General features: G+C 37.9%; 1 protein-coding gene across 1 annotated transcript; it reads left to right on the top strand.

Moving 5' to 3' along the window:
* The first annotated feature begins 3,163 nt into the window (after window positions 1–3,163).
* insig1 (insulin induced gene 1) lies at window positions 3,164–11,217 on the top strand. The gene is made up of 8 exons (XM_005798584.2): window positions 3,164–3,271; window positions 4,067–4,217; window positions 4,314–4,407; window positions 4,503–4,850; window positions 6,241–6,365; window positions 6,588–6,754; window positions 7,360–7,459; window positions 8,904–11,217. The coding sequence occupies exons 3-8, from the start codon at window positions 4,350–4,352 to the stop codon at window positions 8,931–8,933; spliced, it is 828 nt and encodes a 275-aa protein (XP_005798641.1). The 5' UTR covers window positions 3,164–3,271; window positions 4,067–4,217; window positions 4,314–4,349; the 3' UTR covers window positions 8,934–11,217.
* The last annotated feature ends 11,227 nt before the right edge of the window (window positions 11,218–22,444 follow it).

Raw genomic sequence — 22,444 nt, 5'->3', positions numbered from 1 at the left:
ATTCTTTGTCAACAGACTCTTTCTTCTGAGCTATGAATCTGTGTAGATCCTCCCGAGTTACACAGGGCTTTTTCTCTGAATAATACTCTGTCAGTTTATGTGGACAGGTTAAGTGACAGGTGATGGATTAAATGGATTTCAGATATTCTTTTTCAACCTGACTGCTTCAATTTTCTCCACAACTTTATCTCTGATTCTTGTATGTCTCTGGGTCTACAGAATGCTGTTTCTTCATTAATGTTCTCCAAAAAAAAGTCCAAAAAAGAGATTGAATCACACACCAGTGGGCTCAATTTATTTTTCTTTTTATTTCTGTTAGACTTTATTTAGGAGTATTGCATGTAATTGGCAGAATACTTACATTTTTATTTTAATTTGAAAGCTTATAGAAAAACATGTATAATTTGCTTTCCACTTTATAATTATGCTCCCTTCCATTCGTTTGGTATGTCACATAACATTCCAATAAAATACTTTAAAATGTAGCAACAAAATCTTTAAAGTTTAAAGGAGGACATAAATATCGGCAAGGAGCTGAAGACATGCACAATTCTAGTTTGCATTTATCATTAAACTATGTTTAAATGAATAATGTCAACATGTTCATCTGTTGTTTGTGGATCCCTTCTCGAATTTTGAGCATGTTCCTGCTGCAGAAGAGGAAAGCTCTGCACACTCTTAAACCTACACACACTCTCTGCTGTAGGCTTTTATCCTGAGGCACCTGGATAGCAAAGAATTACATTAAGAGAAATGTATTCATTTGGGAAACATACACACTCCACTTCCCTGAGACAAGCCTTTAGTCCTGCTGCAGAAAGGACTACTATTGTTAGACTACTTTGGTGGTGGTGGAACTTCAGGGGTCTTATAGAACTTTTGTGCACCTTGTGGATCCCAAAGGCCAAATCTAGCTTCCTACATCATTCATTGTATTCTATCTTTTTTTTTTATCTCTTTTTATGAAAAATTTTGAGTATGCTGATTTATAGGCATTAAACGCAGGCCTCCCTGTAATTTGGGTTGTGGTAATATGATTGATATCATTATATATGGACTGCTATGTTAATTCAGTTCTTGCAAATATTCTCTAGACTAGTAATCTTACATTCAAGTATATTTCAAAGCTATGGCCTGAAAGAAAATGAGACCTGTTCTGGTTAAAAAAAAAAAAAAAGAAAACAATTTTCTTCACCATTGCACGGTTTATTTATTCTGCTTTCTGCCAACATCAGGACATCTCATAGAAATGAAACTGGGGAGACAAATGCTAACTTTTCAACCTCAACATATTTCCATGCCTGACTTGTTTGCTTCAGTATGGTAAAACGGCTCAGGCAGAGTGCAACTGTGACATTTATATTTAACCACTCAGTTATCGGTGCCTTTTTAGAGAACAGCTTTTCTCATTCTGTTCAAGTGAATCCAATTTAAAGTCGGTCAGTTTGAATGTGTATTGGGGAAGCTGTAATGCTTTGAAAAAATTCCTTCTGAAGCTGCTTTATCTTTCAAAATGTATAATGTCACAGTTGGAACACAAAGTAGGACGCTTTGGCTTTTATATATTGGCCTATATTTGATTTACAGCTTGGGATATTTGACCCTGACATTAAAAGTCCCAGAAATGTAACAGGGATCCTTGTATTTATAATTCATATTGTGTTTCTGATTTCCATTTTTACCATTTTTATCTTTGCAGAGAGAAGTAAAAAGGTTCAAAAACTGAATTCAGAAGCCCTCTACACTGCCAGGAAGATTAAAAGGTTCAACTGTTCAACACAACTGAGCCAGGTCAATGTGTTCAGTCATCTAGACATGATGAAGATCACCTGCTGGTTTTCAAATCAAGAAGCAATGTAATGGAACCAATGGAACCGTAATGTATCCATCATCTAATGCCTACTTTTAGGATGACAACCCATCTTGTTACAAAACTCAAATCATCTAGTTTGTTTCTTCAGCACAGCTGCTCCAGTGGCCTCGGCAGTCAGCAGCTACCCAGTACTAGCAAGCTGTACCTAATAATAGTTTCCCTTGTGCATTATTGGTCTGAGTCAGAAAATGACTTCATGTTTTTTTTTTTGTTTTGTTTTGTTGTTTTTTTTCATTTCGTGATTTCATTTGCTGGTTGCTTGCTTTCTCTTATGTCTCATGTGCCACCTAATAGGGGAACTATGAAAGAAACATCAATAAAAATAAGATTGTACTTCTGTTGTTGTAAAGTGGCCATTCACTTTATAAAACACTTTCCTACCGTGTGTTAGTGGTTGCTAACTTAGGGACAAAATGACACATTAGCCTTTATTCATGAAGAAAAACTAATAATTTATTGAGCAAGTAGGGCGTTTCCTTCTGTTCATTTCTTTGCAGGTACATAAGATTATAATTCACAAGCTACAGTCTAAATTTGGTATGTCAGCCAGCTTGTTATCAAAAAACCTGAGTATAGACACGTAATGGCCTGAAGGGAGAATAAAAGTCGTTGCTGTGTCCAGACTAGTTTTGACTCCAAAGTAAAAAAGCATATTTCACAAATGTATTTTCATAAGACACGAGAAGCCATAAGAAATATACCAACAATCTAAAATAATTTGCTCTCTGTATTTGTGTATTTCTTTTGCTATATGTCAAAGAAAGTGACTTACCACTCTGCTGATGTACATACATATTTTTTTTTCATAAAGTGCAAAAAGCTAGGATGAAAAAATTTGGATTATTTTTTAATCATTAATTTGACATCCACCTGGATAGTCAATTGACAGGACATCATCAAAGAAGTGAGGATTGTATTTATCTAAATATGTTTTTTTAGCATATTAATATCAGTGTTACATATAATACACACATCTACAGGCAAAGAAATATCTGTGCATGTACGTGTTGTCTGGTTGATTTTAGCAGAGAGTGTGTGTTTGCTGTTCTGCTGCCTCTGGAGGAGGGTAGGTACATTAAAACACGTATCTGTGTTGTTGTCGATCGAGATGGCGGTCATTGACCCTCATGCCAATAACAAAATCATAGACAGACGTGATAGAACTCCACACACCCCTAAGCCACACCTCCTGCAGACTGACCCAAAGTTCAACAACTCCTGCACCATGTGGAAAACAGAGAAGAAAAAAAGCTGTGCCACTAACCCCATTAACCAGTGCCCGCCTATATATAAGAGTACCTGTGAATGACATGAGCGCTAACCTGGCAAGTTTGTGTTTAAAGTAAGAACTAAGGATTTCTTCACCTTCTCCATCCCAACGGGATCATTAGCTGATTGGTAAACATATTTTCTTGTATCTATTTTTTTCAGCTACATTATCATTTAAAATACTTTGATGTTGCATTGAGAAAATTGCAGTAACTTTTGGGAAACATTCTTGAAACATTTCCCTGAAGGTTCTTTGAAGATAACAGTTGCAAAAAGAATGTATCACCTGATACTTCAGAAGGTCACACTGTGATGTTGAACCTATCCTTCAGAGAACCTTCAGGGAGTATTTAGGAAAATGTGTGTATCCATGTTACCACAAAAGGGTTGGAGTGGTTTGGGTAGCTCTATTACCCTAGTAATTCTGTTGAGGACTCCAGACCCTAATTCAAGATTTCGTTCTTGATGAAGAAAGACTATGATAGCTGGTGTACTTCATCTGGAGTAAAGAAATTAGGGAACCACTCTGGAGGTGGTTCAAAATAAGTGTCCTGGTTCCTGGGGCACTGAAGCCCAGCCCTTATAAGGCAACACAGTGCCACTTCCACATGGGCCCACAACCAGCAAAGTGCTGGGTGCACTTTTAGACATGATCTGGATTTTGCGATGTGGAATTGTTTTCTTAAAATGGGCAGTGACAGTGAATTAAACCCCATAGGGGGGAAAAAATGACACAAAATGACTAAATTGGAACCAATATATTTTTGTCATTAAACTGCGACTAAATAGGTAAAAATGAACCCTGCTGGTTATCGTCTGATTGTGAAACACAGTGAAGTTTTTGATGAATGCCTTGGAAATATCTCTCTTGGGAAGTCAAGGTTTTGAAGTACTGCTCAGTTTCTACTTTCACTTCTGTCCCAGAACCACCTAATCTCTGTGCATCTGTCTGAACCGGACGAAGGGGCGGGGCAGAAGCGTCACGTCATATCAGCCGCCGCGCTCCGATTGGCTGCCGACTCTCACCCGACACAGCTGAGATTGTTTTCTGCAGAGGAAGCTGCTGTTCTTGTTGGTACGATCAGCCTTCTTTACTCGCTGAATGAAGCAACACGGTGTGTTTACCGAAGTAGATATGAACAAAACAACGTCATTCGTGTGACTGTCGTAGGGAGCAGGAAAATAAAGCGGGAGGAATCCTGGCTGCATGAGCAGGCGTGGAGGTTTCTGTTTGAATCAGACTCTGAAACCGTCTAGAGAGCAAGGTAAGGGGGCCAGAATCCTGACTCGTCTCACTTCACACCTTTTTTTTTTCCAGCATCACCCTAATAAAACTTATCTGTCTATTTATGACAAATAGAGCAAAAGTGCCAAATGCCCAGACTAGAGGACCACTGCTGGAGCTGCTCTTGTTCACCGAAGGCTGAAACCAAGCATTCGTCCGGAGCGAACTGGTTCGCTTCCAAAGCTGAAGAGATGATGTCCATCATCACCGCGATGCTTGGCAGCGCCTACGGCTCCCTGCACGACGTCCGCACCGCCAACCTCATCCGAAGGGGTCTGGTCCTCTTCACAGTGGGGGCATTTCTGGCGCTGGTGCTCAACTTGCTGCAGATACAGAGAAATGTCACTCTGTTTCCCGAAGAGGTGATGACAACTCTGTTGTCATCTGCCTGGTGGATCCCGCCATGCTGCGGGACGGGAGCTGGTGAGTGGCCATTCACTTTATAAAACACTTTCCTACCGTGTGTTAGTGGTTGCTAACTTAGGGACAAAATGACACATTAGCCTTTATTCATGAAGAAAAACTAATAATGTATTGAGCAAGTAGGGCGCTTCTTTCTGTTGTTCATTTCCTTGCAGGTACATAAGATTATAATTCACAAGCTACAGTCTAAATTTGGTATGTCAGCCAGCTTGTTATCAAAAAACCTGAGTATAGACACGTAATAGAGATGCCTACCTTCTGATTGGCTACACACTACGTGAGGTATGCGCTCATTGGTTGATGTCATAACGGGTGAGTTGAAGAGCCTCCCTGAAAACCCCGGACACATCCGTGTTTGGCTCCTCCCCCCATGTGCTGCGAGGCAGAAAGAGAAATGAAACAAAAAATGATGTTGATTTTTTTTTTGTCTTTTATTTAACTTTATAGTTCCTTGAAAGCGATTTTTGTATTTCCTTTCACAAAATTAGAGGAAAAGGCAGCTGCTGTGTAATGCATTGAATTAAATAAAAGCCATTTAAGCAGTTATACATGGGGTTATGTAATTTAAAATAACAAGCAGGATTAAATTAAACAAATTTTCCTTAACATATTTTATCTACACATTTCTATTTTAATAAATGTTAAGTCTTCCAGGCTGTAAAAGGTTATTATCAAGTATTGTGTTTATTTCACGTGTTGTTTACTTCGTGTGAGTTCCGATAGTGTTGTTTAAAAGTTGTACTTGCTTCCTGCTTTCATTTTGTCCTTTTTTTTTCTTTCCTCACTTTCTTCCTTGTGTATTTTATTCTTTTCTCAATTCTGTCATTTAATAATTTGTGTCTTTTTACTATACTTAAAATGGTGTGTATGTATTTTGTTGATTATTTTTTTTTAGCTTAAGATCAATGTTTTAAATATAAGGTAAGGAAGGGTTAATATTTATTCTGAAATGAATTTTAATCAGTTTTTAACCACAAAAACTGTGAAGTTCAAACTTGATATTTTTGGCACATTTTAGCTACAAATTTCAATGCATTGTAAAGGGATCTCACAAATGAAGGAAGGTATTGAAGTCCAGATATTTCAGATATTTTGGAAAACTAGGTCTTGTATCCCTTCCACTTCACAATTATCCTCTAATTTGTATTGGATCTTTGTAATAAAATCTTAATAAAATACATTACAGGCTGTAATATAATAATATAAAAGTTAAAGGATTTGAATACTTTCACAGTACCCTGCATGAGTGCAAATGAGTCACCAAGTATAAAAACTCATGTTCAGCAGATAATCTTTCACAGCTTTGTCAGGATTGGTCCACTTCGGGTCACACAATTTTGTGCTTGTCTTGTATAATTCAGGTCTGTTTGTTCCTCTTTTTTTGTTGCAGCTGTTATCGGCCTTCTCTATCCCTGCCTCGACAGCCATTTGGGGGAGCCTCACAAGTTCAAGAGAGAGTGGGCCAGTGTAATGAGATGTATCGCAGTGTTTGTCGGAATCAACCACGCAAGTGTTGTATCCTTTCTCAAAGGGCTGATTCCTAAACCAAGTTCTTCTCAGAGTTGTAAATTCCTCCACAGGACACGGTTTGGACACAATGACCGACTTTTACATTTGTTATTGATGGAACTCAGTCACAATCGGTCAGACAAATATTTGCTTGAGATCACAGTCCTACACATCCTCCTGTTCTGATGTCAATCTGTTTGACTTTGCCCTTAACTTACTCTAACCCAGAAACTAGATTTCGCTAACAATGTGCAGCTCTCCCTGACCCTGGCCGCCTTATCTTTGGGCCTGTGGTGGACGTTTGACCGCTCCAGAAGTGGCTTTGGCTTGGGCATCACCACCGCCTTCCTGGCTACCGTCATCACACAGCTGCTGGTCTACAACGGAGTTTATCAGTGAGTCAAACAGTTTTCGCTCACAGTGTTGTACGTGTTGGTCCAAAGACAGGAAACCTGGCTCTTGGGGGATTTAAGCTGACAGTAAAATTGTATATATAGTTTACTTTATAGTATACTTTTTAAACTACATGTTCTCTTATTAACCTTCTCAATATATAATATACACCCACATACACCATGGCGTGACAAGACTACAAATCCCATAATGAAGAGGAGCAATAAAGCCATAAAGGAACTTATCACCTGACATCCATGCCTTTCCTGCACATCTTCAAAAGAAATCTGCTAGTGAAACTGACTTAAAACTATGTGTCTATGTCATTAAAATCAAACTTCTGACTTAAGTATTTTCCAGCCCCTCTGTAAATTTGTAAAAGTGCATATATAACAACGTTTAGCCTCAGGGGTTTCAATCATTAACTAAAATCCTCCACCAACAACATTTTCTGAAACTTAAACTGTAGGAGGCATTGTAGTTCTATGAACCGTTTTACTGCAATTTAAATGCATTTCAAATCCAGAACTGCTCAGTTATAAATTAGTTATTCTAAAAACCTTAACAGTTATTTAATAATCCGCTTTATTCGTGTCCTCTTTTTCAGGTACACATCTCCAGACTTCCTGTATGTGCGCTCCTGGCTCCCCTGCATATTCTTCTCAGGCGGTGTCACTGTGGGCAACATCGGACGGCAACTGGCCATGGTAACATTTGCTGCCTTTTCTTCTGGGTTTTTATTCTATACAAAAGGTTAAACTTGCAAACTGATGCCTAACGTAACATTTACATCACACAGTTTAAGAATGTTGGTTGTTCTTAGATCAATAAATCTGCCTTTGATAACAGTATGAAAACCCTTTGTTTCTGCTATTGATAATCTGTATCATTCCAATTGACCAATCAGAGGCTATTTGGTTATCAAACTAGTTTTTCGCTCCAGATGTTTTAGTGGAATATGTCACATAATTGACTTGATGTTGACTACTAAGTTGAAATTCTGAGATATCTTTTATTCTGCTGTATTTGCTCAGAATAGCTCCACTGCATTTATCTCCATCAGCTTCCATGCCATTCATTAATAAAAATAAAGACTTTTAAAGGGCTCCTATTCGCCACATATGCTTTTTTAGCAATTATATAGCAGAGCCAAAGAGCTCGCAGATAAGATTGTGAAATGGTTTAAATTTTTGCAAAGAGCATTGCATGCTCCCCTCCAAGTCCCCTTGCTTTTCTGTCATAATTATCCCATCAAGTCAGCTTTGATGTCTTCATTAAGCCTGTGCCTGGAAGCCTCACCTCATTCTGTCTGTAAAGTAAGAGTCCCGTCACTCCCTCAGTTTGACTCAGCGAGAGCGTGAAAGCAGATTAAGAGCTCTTGTTTTTCACAGTCGCTGCGAGGCAATGAGAGCTAGTCAGGACTCGGCTGACCAGAGGGTCATTCGCTGCTTGTTGTTTTTGTTTACGATGAGGCCTGTGGAATGCTGGCACAAGTCTGAGCTTGGGAGTTTTGTTCGCTGCATTTTTTTTTTTCCTTCTTCTGGTACTTCGGCTAAGGATCGGGGGAGAATTAAGTTGTTTTTTGCACCAACATTTTTTTGTTGTTGTTTTCAGAGCATCTTTATTGAGATTTATATGTAAGCTTGTTATGGTGGGACATTGTTTTAGCAGAATTGTCCCACATGCAATCTATTAAGGACTGCTTTTTTCACTATAGTTTTAGAGTTAATAGTTAGTAGTGCATTTATTCACTGGTTGTCAATCAAATCCAAATTAAAAGTATGTCAACTTTATATTAATGAATATAAAAACCCATTTATTTTTTTTAGAAATTTTGGTTTTGATCTTTTAATGACATTAAGAACCCAGCACTTCTGGGGGGTCAGACCTATTTTTCTGTTAATACATATCCAGACTATAAAGTCCTAAAATATGACTTCATACTTTAGCCCTGTATATTTTAATGGAAAACTTGATATTAGCTTGAATTTTAAAAATATATATATAATTTTGCAAGCCAAACACACAACAATAGCCTATGACTGAAAGTTGACATTAGTCATAGACTTCGATACATTTCAATGTCTCTACTCGTGTATTTGAGTTTGGTTTTTAAACCAGCTGATTCCTTTCGCCTTTGTCTTTCCTCAGGGTGGCGTTGAGAAACCCCACATGGACTGAACTGTGATCTGCACAGACCTTAAGAGGAAGACCTTAAGTGAAGAACATTTTAAGCAGAAATGGATTAACAGGAAAGGAAGAATGAGAAGGATAACCTGAGAAAAACTGTCTCCTTGTTTTCGACTCCATCCTTTGATCTAATAACAAAGCACAGGTCAATTCTGCCCCATCCGCTAACGTGCCATGCCCTTCGAATCTTCTTGCAGCCAAATGAATTGCCATTCCTGATATCCTGCATTAGCATTAAGGCATCCTTCGCACCACACTGGAGGATGGACTTAGCCTTGTTTTGATTTTGCTTTTCTTTGTCTCATGTGACAAATGGACGCACAATGATTTTGTTTCATGAAGTGGACTCCTGTGTGCGCGAGTGTTTGAGCGTGGATGTATTACGGTCTTAACAGAAAAGACTTGATAATTTTGCAAAGATGTCTTGAGATTTTCTTGTTGTTTTTTTTTACCTGACTGTAATATGGTCATAAAAGGGAAACTTAGTCTGAGTGGGGACACACCTGTTTTCACTCTTTCATAGAAATGTAATCAGCGGTATTGCATGTTCCCCATCAAACCAAATTAAAGTATTTATTTTTGGAAAGTTTTCACTAAACTAGCAGATGCACGTGGAATACAGATTTAGACTCTTCAGTTCTTGAGGAACAGTTTGGGAAATTATTTGCTTTCTTTCAAATGTAACTTTAGCTGAACTACTTGAGATTGTGTATGTAAAAAATGCATAATTTCTCAAAGGTGATTTTTAATGTACAGTTAATTTAGACTTGCTTTAAATTTTCAAGAGCCTCCTAATTGTAAATGCAATTTATAAGCTCTAGTTCCCTCACCTCATCAAAGTTGGAGCAAAGTTTTTATACGAGGCCTTGCAGATTAGATGCGATATGAGTAAATAGTTGCAGGATTGCTTATTTCTTGCATCAGACCTCACAGGGTTGCAGATCTGCAGCTGGACTTTTCTAAGACTTTCTTATTTGGAAATTGCGCTTTGAACATGGGGAGCAAAAAAATTTGCTTAGCTTTTCTGCAAATGGCAAAAAAGGCTTGTTGCTTGGTTAGTTCCAGTAAAAATGAAGATAAGCTTTGCATTTGTTTTCAGGATTTCAGAAGAAAGCAAATGGTTTCCCACTGTGTTGGTTTATGTAGATGTGGTTAGTTGGAATGAAAAGCAAAAGTGTGGTATGTAAAACGTGCCATTGTTAGAATACTCTATACTAAGTGAGTATAAGCACATGCATTTGTGTTTTAAGAGGTACACTGTAAGACATTTGGGGCACCTCATGCAAACTTGACAGCCTCTTTGATTTTATGTTTTGCTTGTAAAAAAAAGTACAATATTGACTTACAATTGGTTGTCAGTACAATATCTATTTTTTTACAGACAATTTTCTACTGTTTTAGATCTGGGAAACAAACAAAAAAAAGGATTGTAGTTGAAAGGAAAGGAGAATGTCCCATAAGTATATAACCTTTAGGAGCTAAATGTCTCGTGGAATCATGTGATCACGCTCATTTTCCCAGTCACATCTTAAAAGCTCATTTCAACAGTTTGGGAACATGCACCGATCAAATGTGTGGGCGAGACATTGTTACTTAAGATTTGCAATCTGTGATTGCCTGTGTTTTATAGAATTTAGTGCTTTTGTCACTATAAGGGTTTAGTTTCCTCCTTTGTGTAGAGATATTGTCATTAGTGCTTGTATGTGTAAAAGCATTCTGCCGATGTAATCACACAGGTATTGCCACACTAGACTGACTGTATGTTTAGTGTTTAGGGGTCAAGAGGATTAAGTGCAATCACACCACACATGAGCCGATCATTCTTATTTATTATTCCTGACAAAGGCTTAGAAATAATCTATGTACATGCAGTGTGAGTTGCTTGGAGAAAAACAAAAAAAAGCAATAACATCGTTTTGTTTTTTGTCAGATTTCATGCCTTTGGAGTCAACACCAATGACTTTCACCAGAGACAAAATAAAATAAATTCTATGTTGTGTCAAACCATTGATTAAATTTCATTGTGTAGCATTATCTAAGGATACCTGATATATATATTTTTTGAAGTGTGTTCAGTGGCAGACCGCTCCAAGTGGAGTCTGCATTTATTCAGGTATGCTAAACAAGAGAGGAAGCTTTATTTATTGTATTTTTTTTTTCTTCTGATGCGGCATATCACCTTGTTTTGATGTGTTTTAATTCTGTCTTAAATTTGAGCAATGTATGGTTTATGCTACCTTGAGTTCAAGTGAAAAATAAAAAAAAACTGACAATATCTGTGTTGTTAGAATCATGAAGGGATGGAAGAATTATTTTTTTATATTTAAACAATGTTTAATACTGAAAATAATCAAAATAGAAAATGCAGTTTTCACCCAATGATTTAAGAAAAAAGTCTATGATAACATAAGTGAAAAATCATGATTATTATTTTTATTTATTTATTACAAACATGATAAAAGTATAAATCACACATGAACAAGGATTGCAAAAGACATATTTTTGTACAACTAACATGCTCAAATGGTTTCTTGTATGATGCAGATACTGTCTTTTAATTCTGGTTCCACAAATTACAACATTTTGCTCTTTATTTATGACGACCTACTAATTGAATTTTACATCAGATTTTTTTTTAAATGGTAATCTGAATGCATGTATTTTAAAAAATACTAAAAAATATGTTGATTCTTTAAAATTAAGTAAAATATTAATTTGTATTGTAGTAAAATAATCTATTTGTCTTTCCAAATTAATCACCACCTTCAGTGCCAGAAAGGCTTGAAAATTCACCTCAACCTCACTACGTAACAAAAGGTAGTTCATACTTTATGGGCTTGAAGTAACTCTACAGAAGCAACATAGATTCACAGCTCAGATTGATACATCTTCCAACAGCATAACTATTAAGTCATGCACTTCACAAACCTGTTATGAACCTTTGGCTTGAAGAAAACCATGTCTGTAGTTTGCACAGACTATATGGGCACAGAAAGTGGAGGAAGGAGATTTAGGCAGGTGAGACCAAACCTGAACGTTTTTCTTTGCATACATGTTTGGTAGAAAATTTCAATGCAACATGGTGGTGGCAACATCATGAAAGGGAACTTGGTCAGAATTGATAAAAGAAATATGGTTGCAGCTACATGAAGGAAAACGGCAAAGGACTTCAGGTTGGGGTGTAGGTTCGCCTTCAGGCTCTTTACACTATTCTGTTTTTCATAGAAACAATCAAATTGCATCCTTCCCTTTATAGAGCAACTATGCTAAAGTTTTTGCTTGTATGTCAAAGTTTTTAGTTTCAATCTCACAAGATATGAAAAACACATCTTGTACTTCGGAACAATGGAACCATTTACACCACAAATATTACACAGGGAAGCTTTTATTGAATCCCGTTAATGGAAAGGTATACAAAATAGTTACAGTTCGCAACTCACTGATTTTAAACAGTTTCTGAAACAAAAGTTAAATGACAATAAAACATCTCTTCCATTGTTGGTGAAAACACAACTAACCCAAACAACCCCAATTCAAGGGGCTATAGTAAACTATAGCCCCTTGAATTTATTTAAGTCTCAGACAATATCAGAATTAAGCTGTCTGTGGAACTGGTGACTGTCTCTGCTGCCACGGCGAAGCTCAATGGATGAGGACGCTCTTTTGTCCCTGCGCTCTGTCAGTCCCCAAAGCCACCATGATGGTTTTGGCTGCATCTTCCTTCTCCTTCCTGTTCTTTGTGGGACCATCACCAATGAGCCAAATAGCCCTGAAACCGCTGCCCTCCACTTGTGTGTCACTGGGATCATAAGAGACTGCCCCTCCTGCTCTTCCTGCCTCTGTCTGCCCCATCCCAGAACATGCCTTTCTGCAGGGCAGCCTTCTATTTATACCTAGTAGGGGACTGACAGTTAACCTTTTGCACTGGGGGGAAATTTCTGGGAGAGCAGCCAATGTCTGGAGGCTAGTCTGAATAAACCTATTTATCTATGTAGCTATGTATGTAAGTCTGTGAATATATATATATATATATATATATATATATATATATATATATATATATATATATATATATATATATATATATATATATATATATATATATACACACACACACACACACAGAGGCAATGATCTAGCGCCACACGCCCTCTCTCTCTCCTCTAAGGAATGGTAATTGGCTGACTTTCAGCCTCCTTTCATTTACAGCCACAGCAAACTGAAAGACTCCATTAAGGCACCTTCTCTCTGCCAACAACACCACCACCCTACCCCCTCTCACTCATAAGCTCGATGCTTCCTCCAGGGCACTGAGACGGGCCAGGCTGGGCCCCGATCTGATCTATTTTTTTTACTCCTATCTAGCTCTGTCCTGGCAGACAAACACCAACCCGAGCTGCATTCTGGTGTCTTTAAAAAACAGGAAAGCTCTGAAAGTAGACCTGCCCTTGACTGTTTTATTTCACACTTCACTTTTATGTCTTAAGAAAGCTATCGTTTTGAAACAAATACGGAATGGAGTCAGTTAGGTCGAACAGTCTCTCTCATCCAGATGGCCCAAGCTGAGGTGAGATCAATCTTTATTGATTGGAGGGGAAGGAGTTGCAATAAAGCAGCAACAACAAGATAGAAACATCCACCATACAACGCATGAATGAACAAAAACGCACAAATATGTAAAAATAAAAAGAAGAAAAAGAAGACGAAAGTTTACATGAATTGGACATTGCTTTTGGGTTTTGAATGATTGGTTTGAACTCCTCTATATTTGGAGGAACGCAACATACAACTTCAATGGTTGTAAAAGAAAACTATCAATTTATTGTGCTACATACACAGGCTTAAAAATAATATTGCACCCCTGCTGATATTTAGTTGAACGTTCTATAATAGGTTATTGCAAAACTAAACAGCTGAAATTCTTGCTGGACATTTGACCTCTTGATTTCATGCTATCCAAATCCAGTTTTAATGTATTATTAGGGATTATGATTCACAATCCCCTCTTGTGGCCACAGAAAAGAACCTCAGAATAACCCTACCACCACCGAGCTTGACACCTGAAAATATTTTATCTTAGTGGATAAAATAGTCCAATCATTATGTCATTCAATTAAAAACATAAGCTTCTCCAGAAACTATTTGACTTATTCAAGTGGACAGCTGCTCTTAGTTGACTTTAGAGGTGTTTAGATTGCAACAGTTGCTGATTCTTTGGCTTGCTCCTTCTCAGTCAGTGGTAATGTTAAACTCCCATTATTGTGATCCCACCATTTTCTAGCTGCTGACAGACCCGAGGCTTTCAGGGTCCTGGGTTGTTATTGAACACCCTACCAGTATCATTTCCTCTGACAATGAGGCTTTGGGTCCGATGGTTGAACCTTGGACACAGCTGGGTGTTTTGGCAGGACAATGATAATTCCAAATACAATTATATTAATAATGAATACACAGCATATATATTGTTCATTTTGACTAAGTAGCTTTGATTAAGCCAATTATTCCAATGTTATTAATTAAATCTCTAAATATTACTTAGCAGCTTTCCCACATGAAACTTCCAGTGTTTCATGACTAAAAAAAATATAAAACTGTTTAAAATAAAGAAAATCAAAGTGACACGAGTAATTTAAAGCAAATACACAGGGATATTTAAAAGGTTCTTAATGAAAACTAAGGATCCAGAACATGTGTACTAAACTCCATAGGCATACTTTCATATTTATATATTTATATAAAACATGATTTATATAAATATATATAAAACATGTGAAAAACAACTCACAACTCTTACAACTCACACATTATTAAGAGTGCATTCTAAGTCACTACTAGTAAGTTTTAAAAACTAAGTTAATTTAATGAATGCTTTAAATCAGCTTTGGTCATATTTGGGAACTTTTCTTGAAAACCTTCCACTCTACATTTTTTCTTTTAACCCACCCTGCTTTTGAGAACTTCTCAAAATCCTTCTAACAATGTTTTTGCAATAAAGCCCAAACTACATATTATAAGGAAGTTTTGCCTCCAAATAAATTGAAGAAATTGTCTTTCCTGTTACCACCAGATGACAGTGTTTATCCTCTCAGCCAGTCTGGACAAGACATCTGTGGACCCCTAGTGGAGGGACAGGGAACTGAAATGTCTTAAAAAGCTTTGTCAAACCAGCAGTTCTTTAACATTTTTTTTGATAATGCAAGTGTTCTTAGTCTTCATAAATCATAAAATGAGTGCTCTTCTGTAATCTGAGAAAATAAGCTCTAAAGTGTTAAAATTGCATGTCTGAGTGAAGAAAGCATATTGATAACTCGAAAGATCTATATATAATTTCTTTAAAGTCTGACGAACATACATTTTTGCATTTGAAAAAGATGCATTATTAAGTGGCAGCAGGAATATTATTGTTGGAATATTTATCTGGTGTTGCAGCAAGCAAGCTGAGTTACATGCATGATGGAAAAGGTCAATGAAATAGATTGAGAGTGGAGAAAATCCTTGCACACTCTTATTTCTCCACCAAAAGGTCTTCGGCAGCATTAATGTGCTGCTCCCCCTGATAGATAATGAAAGATTGCGTGTATGTATAAGTGATGGAGGGAGAGAGGGGAGGAAAGGGAGGAAGGGGGCCGTTTAGGTCTACTGAGTCTTCATTACACCAGAGCAGAGTCCACTCCTGTCCTTTGCCCTCGCTCATTGCCTGTGCCGGCCAGGAATAATGAATTACAGTTGATGCCATGGGAGAGAGAGAGGAGGGTGAATGACTGGAGTCCATTTTAGATCAAATTGCGTCTCAGATCCCATTCAAATGGCAGTCTCAGGCTGCTCTTTGGTTTCTCTGTGTACCCCTGTCTGCAGGGTAAATGACCTGTTCACACCTCTTTTCCATTAAAGCATTTTAGAAGCCATTATTCCCACTTTTCTTGCTTTGCTCCATGGTAAATTACCCAAAAGTAAATAAAAAACCTGATCCAGCATCAACTTTAACAGGATAAACAGCGATCATCGTTATCATCATGGTGGAGTGGAGGATTTATCAGTTCAGTCAGCGAGCTCAGCCACATCCATGTTGCTTTCCTCCTCTTCCTTCTGCAGGACAATAATAAAAATGACAGCGTAAACCTTTGGCGATGCCACATTATGCATGCCATCCAAGCAAATTCTTGCCAGTGTAAAGTAAACACACCTAGAGCATCTCACAGCACAGATCGGACTCTGTGATGTCAGCCAGGCCAATGACATTGAAAATTAATAGAATAAATCAAGATCCATTCCACTATCTGTCTTGAAGTCAACCAATTTTAGGAACTCAACAACAGAAAGGCTAAAAGTAGAACACAGGTCGACAAGCTCAAAATTTACTTCAGAGGAAATAAGAAAACAAACAAAAGAGAGACAAGATGTTTTTTATTGGAATTTAACATGCCAGACCAACACAAAGTAGAGGACAATTGCAAAAAGAAATGAAAATGATGCATGATTTTTTTATGTTTTTTTTATTTTACTTTTGGGGGGTTTTCAAATAACTTGAAAAGTGTGACATACATACATTTATGTTAAGTTCCCAACACCTTGTAAAACTGCCCTTTCTGTAACTACAACTGCTGTTATTTTAGGATATCTTTTAGACACTGGAATTGTTGCCCAAATAGCTCAAGCTCAGTCGAACTAGACAGAGAAGCAATTGATAACAACAATATCTGGGTCTTACACATTTGAAATCAAATTTTTGTCAGGACTTTGACTGGACCATTCTAACTCTTGAACATGCTTTGATCTAGCTACATGTTTACTCTGCAGTCTTTTGCAGCTTCTGGCAGGATTTCTTCCAGTATTTTGGACTGGCTGCAAAAGAAAAGCATCCCCACACCATAATGCTGCCACTACTCTGTTTAGTCATGCTGACAGTGTTCTGGATCTTTTACACCAGGAATAATGTTTCGTACATTGACAGAAAAAAGTTTTGGATCCGAGTACCTGCCTGTTCTCTAATGAACCTCGGAGGTCGTAAGGGACCAGCAGTAGGTACACTGACATCAACTCAATGACAGGAGGACTCCGTTTGATAAAGTGGATTTTTAGGACAAGCTGTTGCTCTGGATTTTATTTGTGGGGAACGAGAATATAGGGGTCGGATATAAATTCACACCACACAGTAGATTTTGTTAGTTTCTATTTAAATATTTTCTGTGTCATTTCCGTTCCTTGCATTAGTAACTTATGTTGGTTATCCCAAAATGAGTCCCAGTAAAATACATATTTAGCATTAGTTATAAGTGAAAACTGCAACTGCACTCATTCTAAATATTTGTAAGGCTTGCACAATAAGTCTATGTGCTGTCATTTTGAATAATCTAAATCAATGGACACTTAATGACCTAGTTAAAGCTTGCAGCTTCACCCACAAAGGTCAGTGTTTGCCATGTACTGATTAGTCTCTGTGTGTGTGGGCAGACATGCTTTGCGCCTCTCAGCTGAGAAACGTTCAGAGTTGGCATGGCAGAAAGTTAGTGCTGCGGTGCTGACGAGCCCGTGCTCCCGATAAGTGACAAATTCACAACATATCCGCGATGTGGGGGGTAAAAACAACTCAGGTGCGGTAGCGTAGGAGGGTGGGGGAGAAAGGAACTTGGGCGCACATGGCACTTTCAGGGGAGTCCGGCACTATTTTGGCGAGTTTGACTGCAAAGGGCGCGGTGCCACACAGGGAGAGGGGTCGGGTAACCGCTCCTGGCTGACCTCCTTTATCTATAATTAAAGCTGGGAGCCGAGCGCAAGGACATAGGTTAAATTGTTTTCTCACCTTTAAAAAAAAAATCTAGATAAAACAATGCTTTTTAAAGTTTACATAAATGTTTTCCAAATCAGGTACACTTTTAAAATCACTTACGGGGCCTCGTTTCTGTGTATATGTTTTGAGCCTTTCTTTAGTAGGCTCATGTTTGAACGATTTTAGAAAAGGAATCATCAAGCTGCGCGACAAACGTCGATTGTGTTTTGCATGCATCATCCGTCAGGAGAAAGTCGAAAAGGCTCTCTCAACTTTACGCGAATTTCCTGTTATTGCACTATTCCTCGTATAAAGGCTGGTTAAACTCTCAGAGCAAGAAATCTGTATTTACTCTGCAGCAAGTGCTTTCCACCTGTCCATCTCCCACTTGTTCCTCCCTCACCTGGCACGTCAAAAATCCAAAACATCCCAGATTTAGCCCGCACAAGAGAGTGGAAGATCCACAACTTTTCAGGGATGAAAGCAAACTACAGCGCACAGGTGCTGCTGTGCGCTGTATGATTTTTGACATTGCACGCTCTTTTCTTCAAACTCTTTTTTTTCCTCTCCTTTTAAATAATTGTCGGCAAGTTAACTCTTTTTGTTCCTCTCCAGCTAACTCTGGAACAATCGCATGGCAGCTTGTTTGTTCTGGAAGAATGGGAATGTAAAGCCTGGAAACTTACAGAAATAGCCACTGCGGACAGAGCATTCCTTGGTGTCAAGAGTAAAACCTCCGCACTGTGAGAACTGCAGACCTGTAGTTCAACGGGACAGGCCAGGGGTCTGGCACTAGTTAAGCATCGCAGACAAATAGCTGCTCTTTGAATATGAATATGCATTGTACTAATGGAGGAAATAAAAAAAGTGCGTCCATGTATATAAAAACAAACTAGAATGTCATTATTAACTTATTTTAACATCAAAACATTCATGAAATACTTCTTTGTTGTTTAGAAAGTTGCATGTGGGTTAAAAGACGGGAGAGTTTAGTGTACATTTGATTTTTTTTTTTTAATACGACAAATCATTATTTTTGGGGACTAAATGCGGGACAATTTATTTATTTTATTTACTTATGCAATCATTCACTGCAAGCAATCTTTATTTATGTACAGACTTTATTTACTTACATATTTGTACTTTATATTTAGGTGTATATTTTTCACGAAATCCAATTTGATTCCTATGGGTTCAGTATCATTTGGTTCGTGCAAATTTTAGTTATTACTCTCTCTCTCTCTCTCTCTCTCTCTCTCTCTCTCTCTCTCTCTCTCTCTCTCTCTATATATATATATATATATATATATATATATATATATATATATATATATATATATATATATATATATATATATATATATAGTTCTATGTACAAAGTTTTATGTACAAACTAGCGCTAGTTCATATAAAATTGTGACTTTAGTTTGTGACACGCTTTCTTTCCAAAACGATGAAGGAGAGGAATGGAACCCTTCAATAACTTGATCACTCACAAAATAAACACCTATACTTAAAAAAAAGCAATTATTGACCATCAGACGGGCATTGCTGCCCACGTTCGTGCAGCTTTCAGGGCTTCGCTGATGGAACTCAGCTGCATTCAATTAGCCTTCATCTAATTTAGCTGAGGCCCTAATTGCGCTCAGGGTGGTAGTTGTTTGCGCTAAGCCCCGTTTGAGGCTTCTGTTGAGAGAAGAAGAAGAAGTAAAAGAAGAAGAAGAAGAAAAAAGAACAATCCCAATTCAAATGAGACTTATCTACGCCACAACGATCAAACGGATTAAAACTTATTAAAACCTATAAAGGGCTAAAAGCAGAAGGTTCCACAGATACAAAGTCCACAGCGTGGCGACTCTAGAGGATTTCTCTGTAATCACAGTGAAATTACGAAGAAAAAAATACAAACAAATTATATAGACATCATGTAGCTGCAGTGCAATGTGCGAGGAATAAATAAGAGGGGAAATGATTCGTGTAAAGGCAAATATTTAGTCAAAAAAAGGGTAATCGTAATTTAGACAATTTGGAGAACCCATGCAATAAGATTCAATCATTAATTGCTTAATAGAACTCTAAACATCTGGATTGCTTTACGATGTTTAACTTCCCTTTCAGATTTTCCTTGTTTTGTCTTATTTTCACATTTTAACAGGTGTAAATCTCATCTTAAAAATCTATCATAGTCAGTTACCGACTGACTTTTTTTGTTCCTGTTTCCACTCTTTGCAATTAGGGCTCGCTTCTAATATTTTCTATGTCGGCTGCCATGCTGTTGGGCGACCCGGGATAAGAAAAGAAAGAGAAAAAAACAGGGGATAGCCGACTCCCAGATCTTAAAAAAAGTGAAAAAGGGAGGGAAAAAATCATACAGGATCATCAAATAGAAGAGACGTGCTTTCAGGTTTTTGAAAGGACACAGGAAGCTGGAGGATTTGGTGCGACCCCTGCGATGGTGACATAGCCGATATCTTAGGGGACCCCCATTCATCTGGAGGCAAGGATGATGACCGGGAAGAAGGAGGGATGGGTGGATGGGGGGACGGGGACGGTGGGGCCGCATCTGCAGAAGGTCCCACCGCCCTCTGATCAGTGAGCTGGCACACATCACGGCGTCCATTCACAAATCCTCCTCCTGCGCGTCACCTTTTGTAGTACCCCATAGTACTGACGTATACGACAATCCTACCAGGAGAGATACGGGGGAGGCGGGGGGAGGACGGGGTGGGGGTGTGTGTGGAATGAAATAGGTTATAGGAACTCAAGGACAGGGCACATGCGCACAACGCGCGCGATTGATTTATAGGCGTAGGGAGGGGTGATATGTCTACGTGCGCGCGCGTGCACGAATCAGGAAGAGGGAGGGGGAGTGGAGCTATATGTGGATGTTGTCATATACATTGACTGCATGCAGGGATACATAAGTCTTCATAAAATTAGAAAAATACTCTATGAAAAACAGGTAATTTACGTGCACATTATATATATATATATATATATATATATATATATATATATATATATATATATATATATATATATATATATATATATATATATATATATATATATATGCACGCACGCATCCCAGCGTATGGTTCTTATTTTTGTACAAGAAAATACAGGAACTGGGCAAATAGAGGTTGTATTTGTTAACCTGGACTTCTGGAATGGAAGCAAGCAACGCATTTCAGTGTATGATTAGTAAATGGTATGTTTACTGCAAAAAAATAGAAATAAACAACATTTTAAATATTTGCTCCATGCGCAGCGATCAAGAAATTTAAGCGGCTGCATGGCCTGCAAGGACGTGATGTTTGGGTTCAACATGTGAAATCGTTGCAGACATCGAGGCCTATGACTGGTTTCCATAAACGAGGTTGTCTCTGCACAACAGTAACAGCTGCATGGCTCTTTGTTAAACGCGTCAACAGTCAAAACAACAAGAAAACCAGTTTTAAACAAAAACCTTTGCCCAAACAGCATATGTTTTAACTATTTATTGCACATTTAGGTGGAATGCAAACGATAGAAGCCTTATTGCACTTTTGGAGTACAAAAAGGCAACCGGTCTGATGAAAACAGAGTTGGCGTACATTTATTTATTTATTTGCAGGATGGTTTTGCATGAAACAGCAAAAATCCCAATTCAAAGTACCTAACAAACCCAAACAGCTGTAAGAAAACACCTCAGCAAAATAAGAAAATGCTACCACCAGTTTATAGCTTAAAAGGCGATAAAGTAAAATAAGGATTTCAGTAGCACTTTTGCGATCCCTTAACCAGACAGAAAAGTGGCTGGTTAAGAGGTTGACTCGAGTTGAAAAAATCTCGCAACTCGAGAAATAAAAAAAAAAGCTGATCATTTCATAAACAGGTGAAATATATATATATATATTTTGCTGCATACCATTAAACGCGGGCAACTTAACAAAAAACATGATATAGCAGTTAATGTTCAGTTTTCCTTTAACAAAGCAGATAGTAGTGACCACGATGGGCGCTCGCCTGCCAAATATGAACATATAAAAGGATGATTGCATCTAAGTGACGATTTTTGCCAGTTTTTCGGGGGAAAAAATCTTCTAAAATTTCCCGAGCTTTACTATCTATCCTAGACTCGTATTTCTTTTTAGTAAAAAATCATTTTGGGAATGTTTTTCAGTTTTTTTTTCAGGGATAATACGACTTTTAGGGGGGCTTGGTTGAATAATATGTAATATATTGTAATGCACAAAAGGCCTCCCCATTCTAATTCAGAGTCTGCAATGGTGTCATTTCCTCCAGACGCCCCTGGTTTTTTGCTGGGGAGGTTAGAGGCCAAGCCCAGGCGGTAGCGGCCTGTCTGTGGATCCATTGTCTGCTGCTTATTTAGCGCTCAACATTAATCTGCGCTTCCCCTCACAAGTGAGAAACAATCGCAGCGTGAGAGTGGCCTGTCTAATTACACCTTTCACTCTCAACTTGCCACTGTTTGGACTGGACGCATAGAAGCGGTGGGTCTTAGTCAGGTAATCAAAATTCAAATGTTTAGGCTCGGAAATAAGATAGGCATTTTTAACTTCACAATGAAGCTATTGTTCTAATATTATTTAAAAACTAAATACTGGACACATATAAGTTAGGGATTTGACCAGAATTAGCTAAAAAAAAAAAAAAAATACAATAGCAAAAAACAATACCTGTACTCTTTATAAACAAAGCAGCAATCAAAAAGGCGAAAAAATAAAATGCG

The sequence above is a fragment of the Xiphophorus maculatus genome, chromosome 21, assembly GCF_002775205.1.
Source record: "Xiphophorus maculatus strain JP 163 A chromosome 21, X_maculatus-5.0-male, whole genome shotgun sequence".
NCBI lineage: Eukaryota > Metazoa > Chordata > Actinopteri > Cyprinodontiformes > Poeciliidae > Xiphophorus > Xiphophorus maculatus.
This window is presented reverse-complemented; position numbering and strand designations above follow the sequence as displayed.

Coding starts and splice junctions, on each gene's coding strand:
- insig1 (XM_005798584.2), top strand. CDS start 4,350: ATGAGCAGGCGTGGAGGTTTCTGTTTGAATCAGACTCTGAAACCGTCT. Junction 6,755..7,359: donor GTCTACAACGGAGTTTATCA/GTGAGTCAAACA, acceptor CCTCTTTTTCAG/GTACACATCTCCAGACTTCC. Junction 7,460..8,903: donor TCGGACGGCAACTGGCCATG/GTAACATTTGCT, acceptor GTCTTTCCTCAG/GGTGGCGTTGAGAAACCCCA.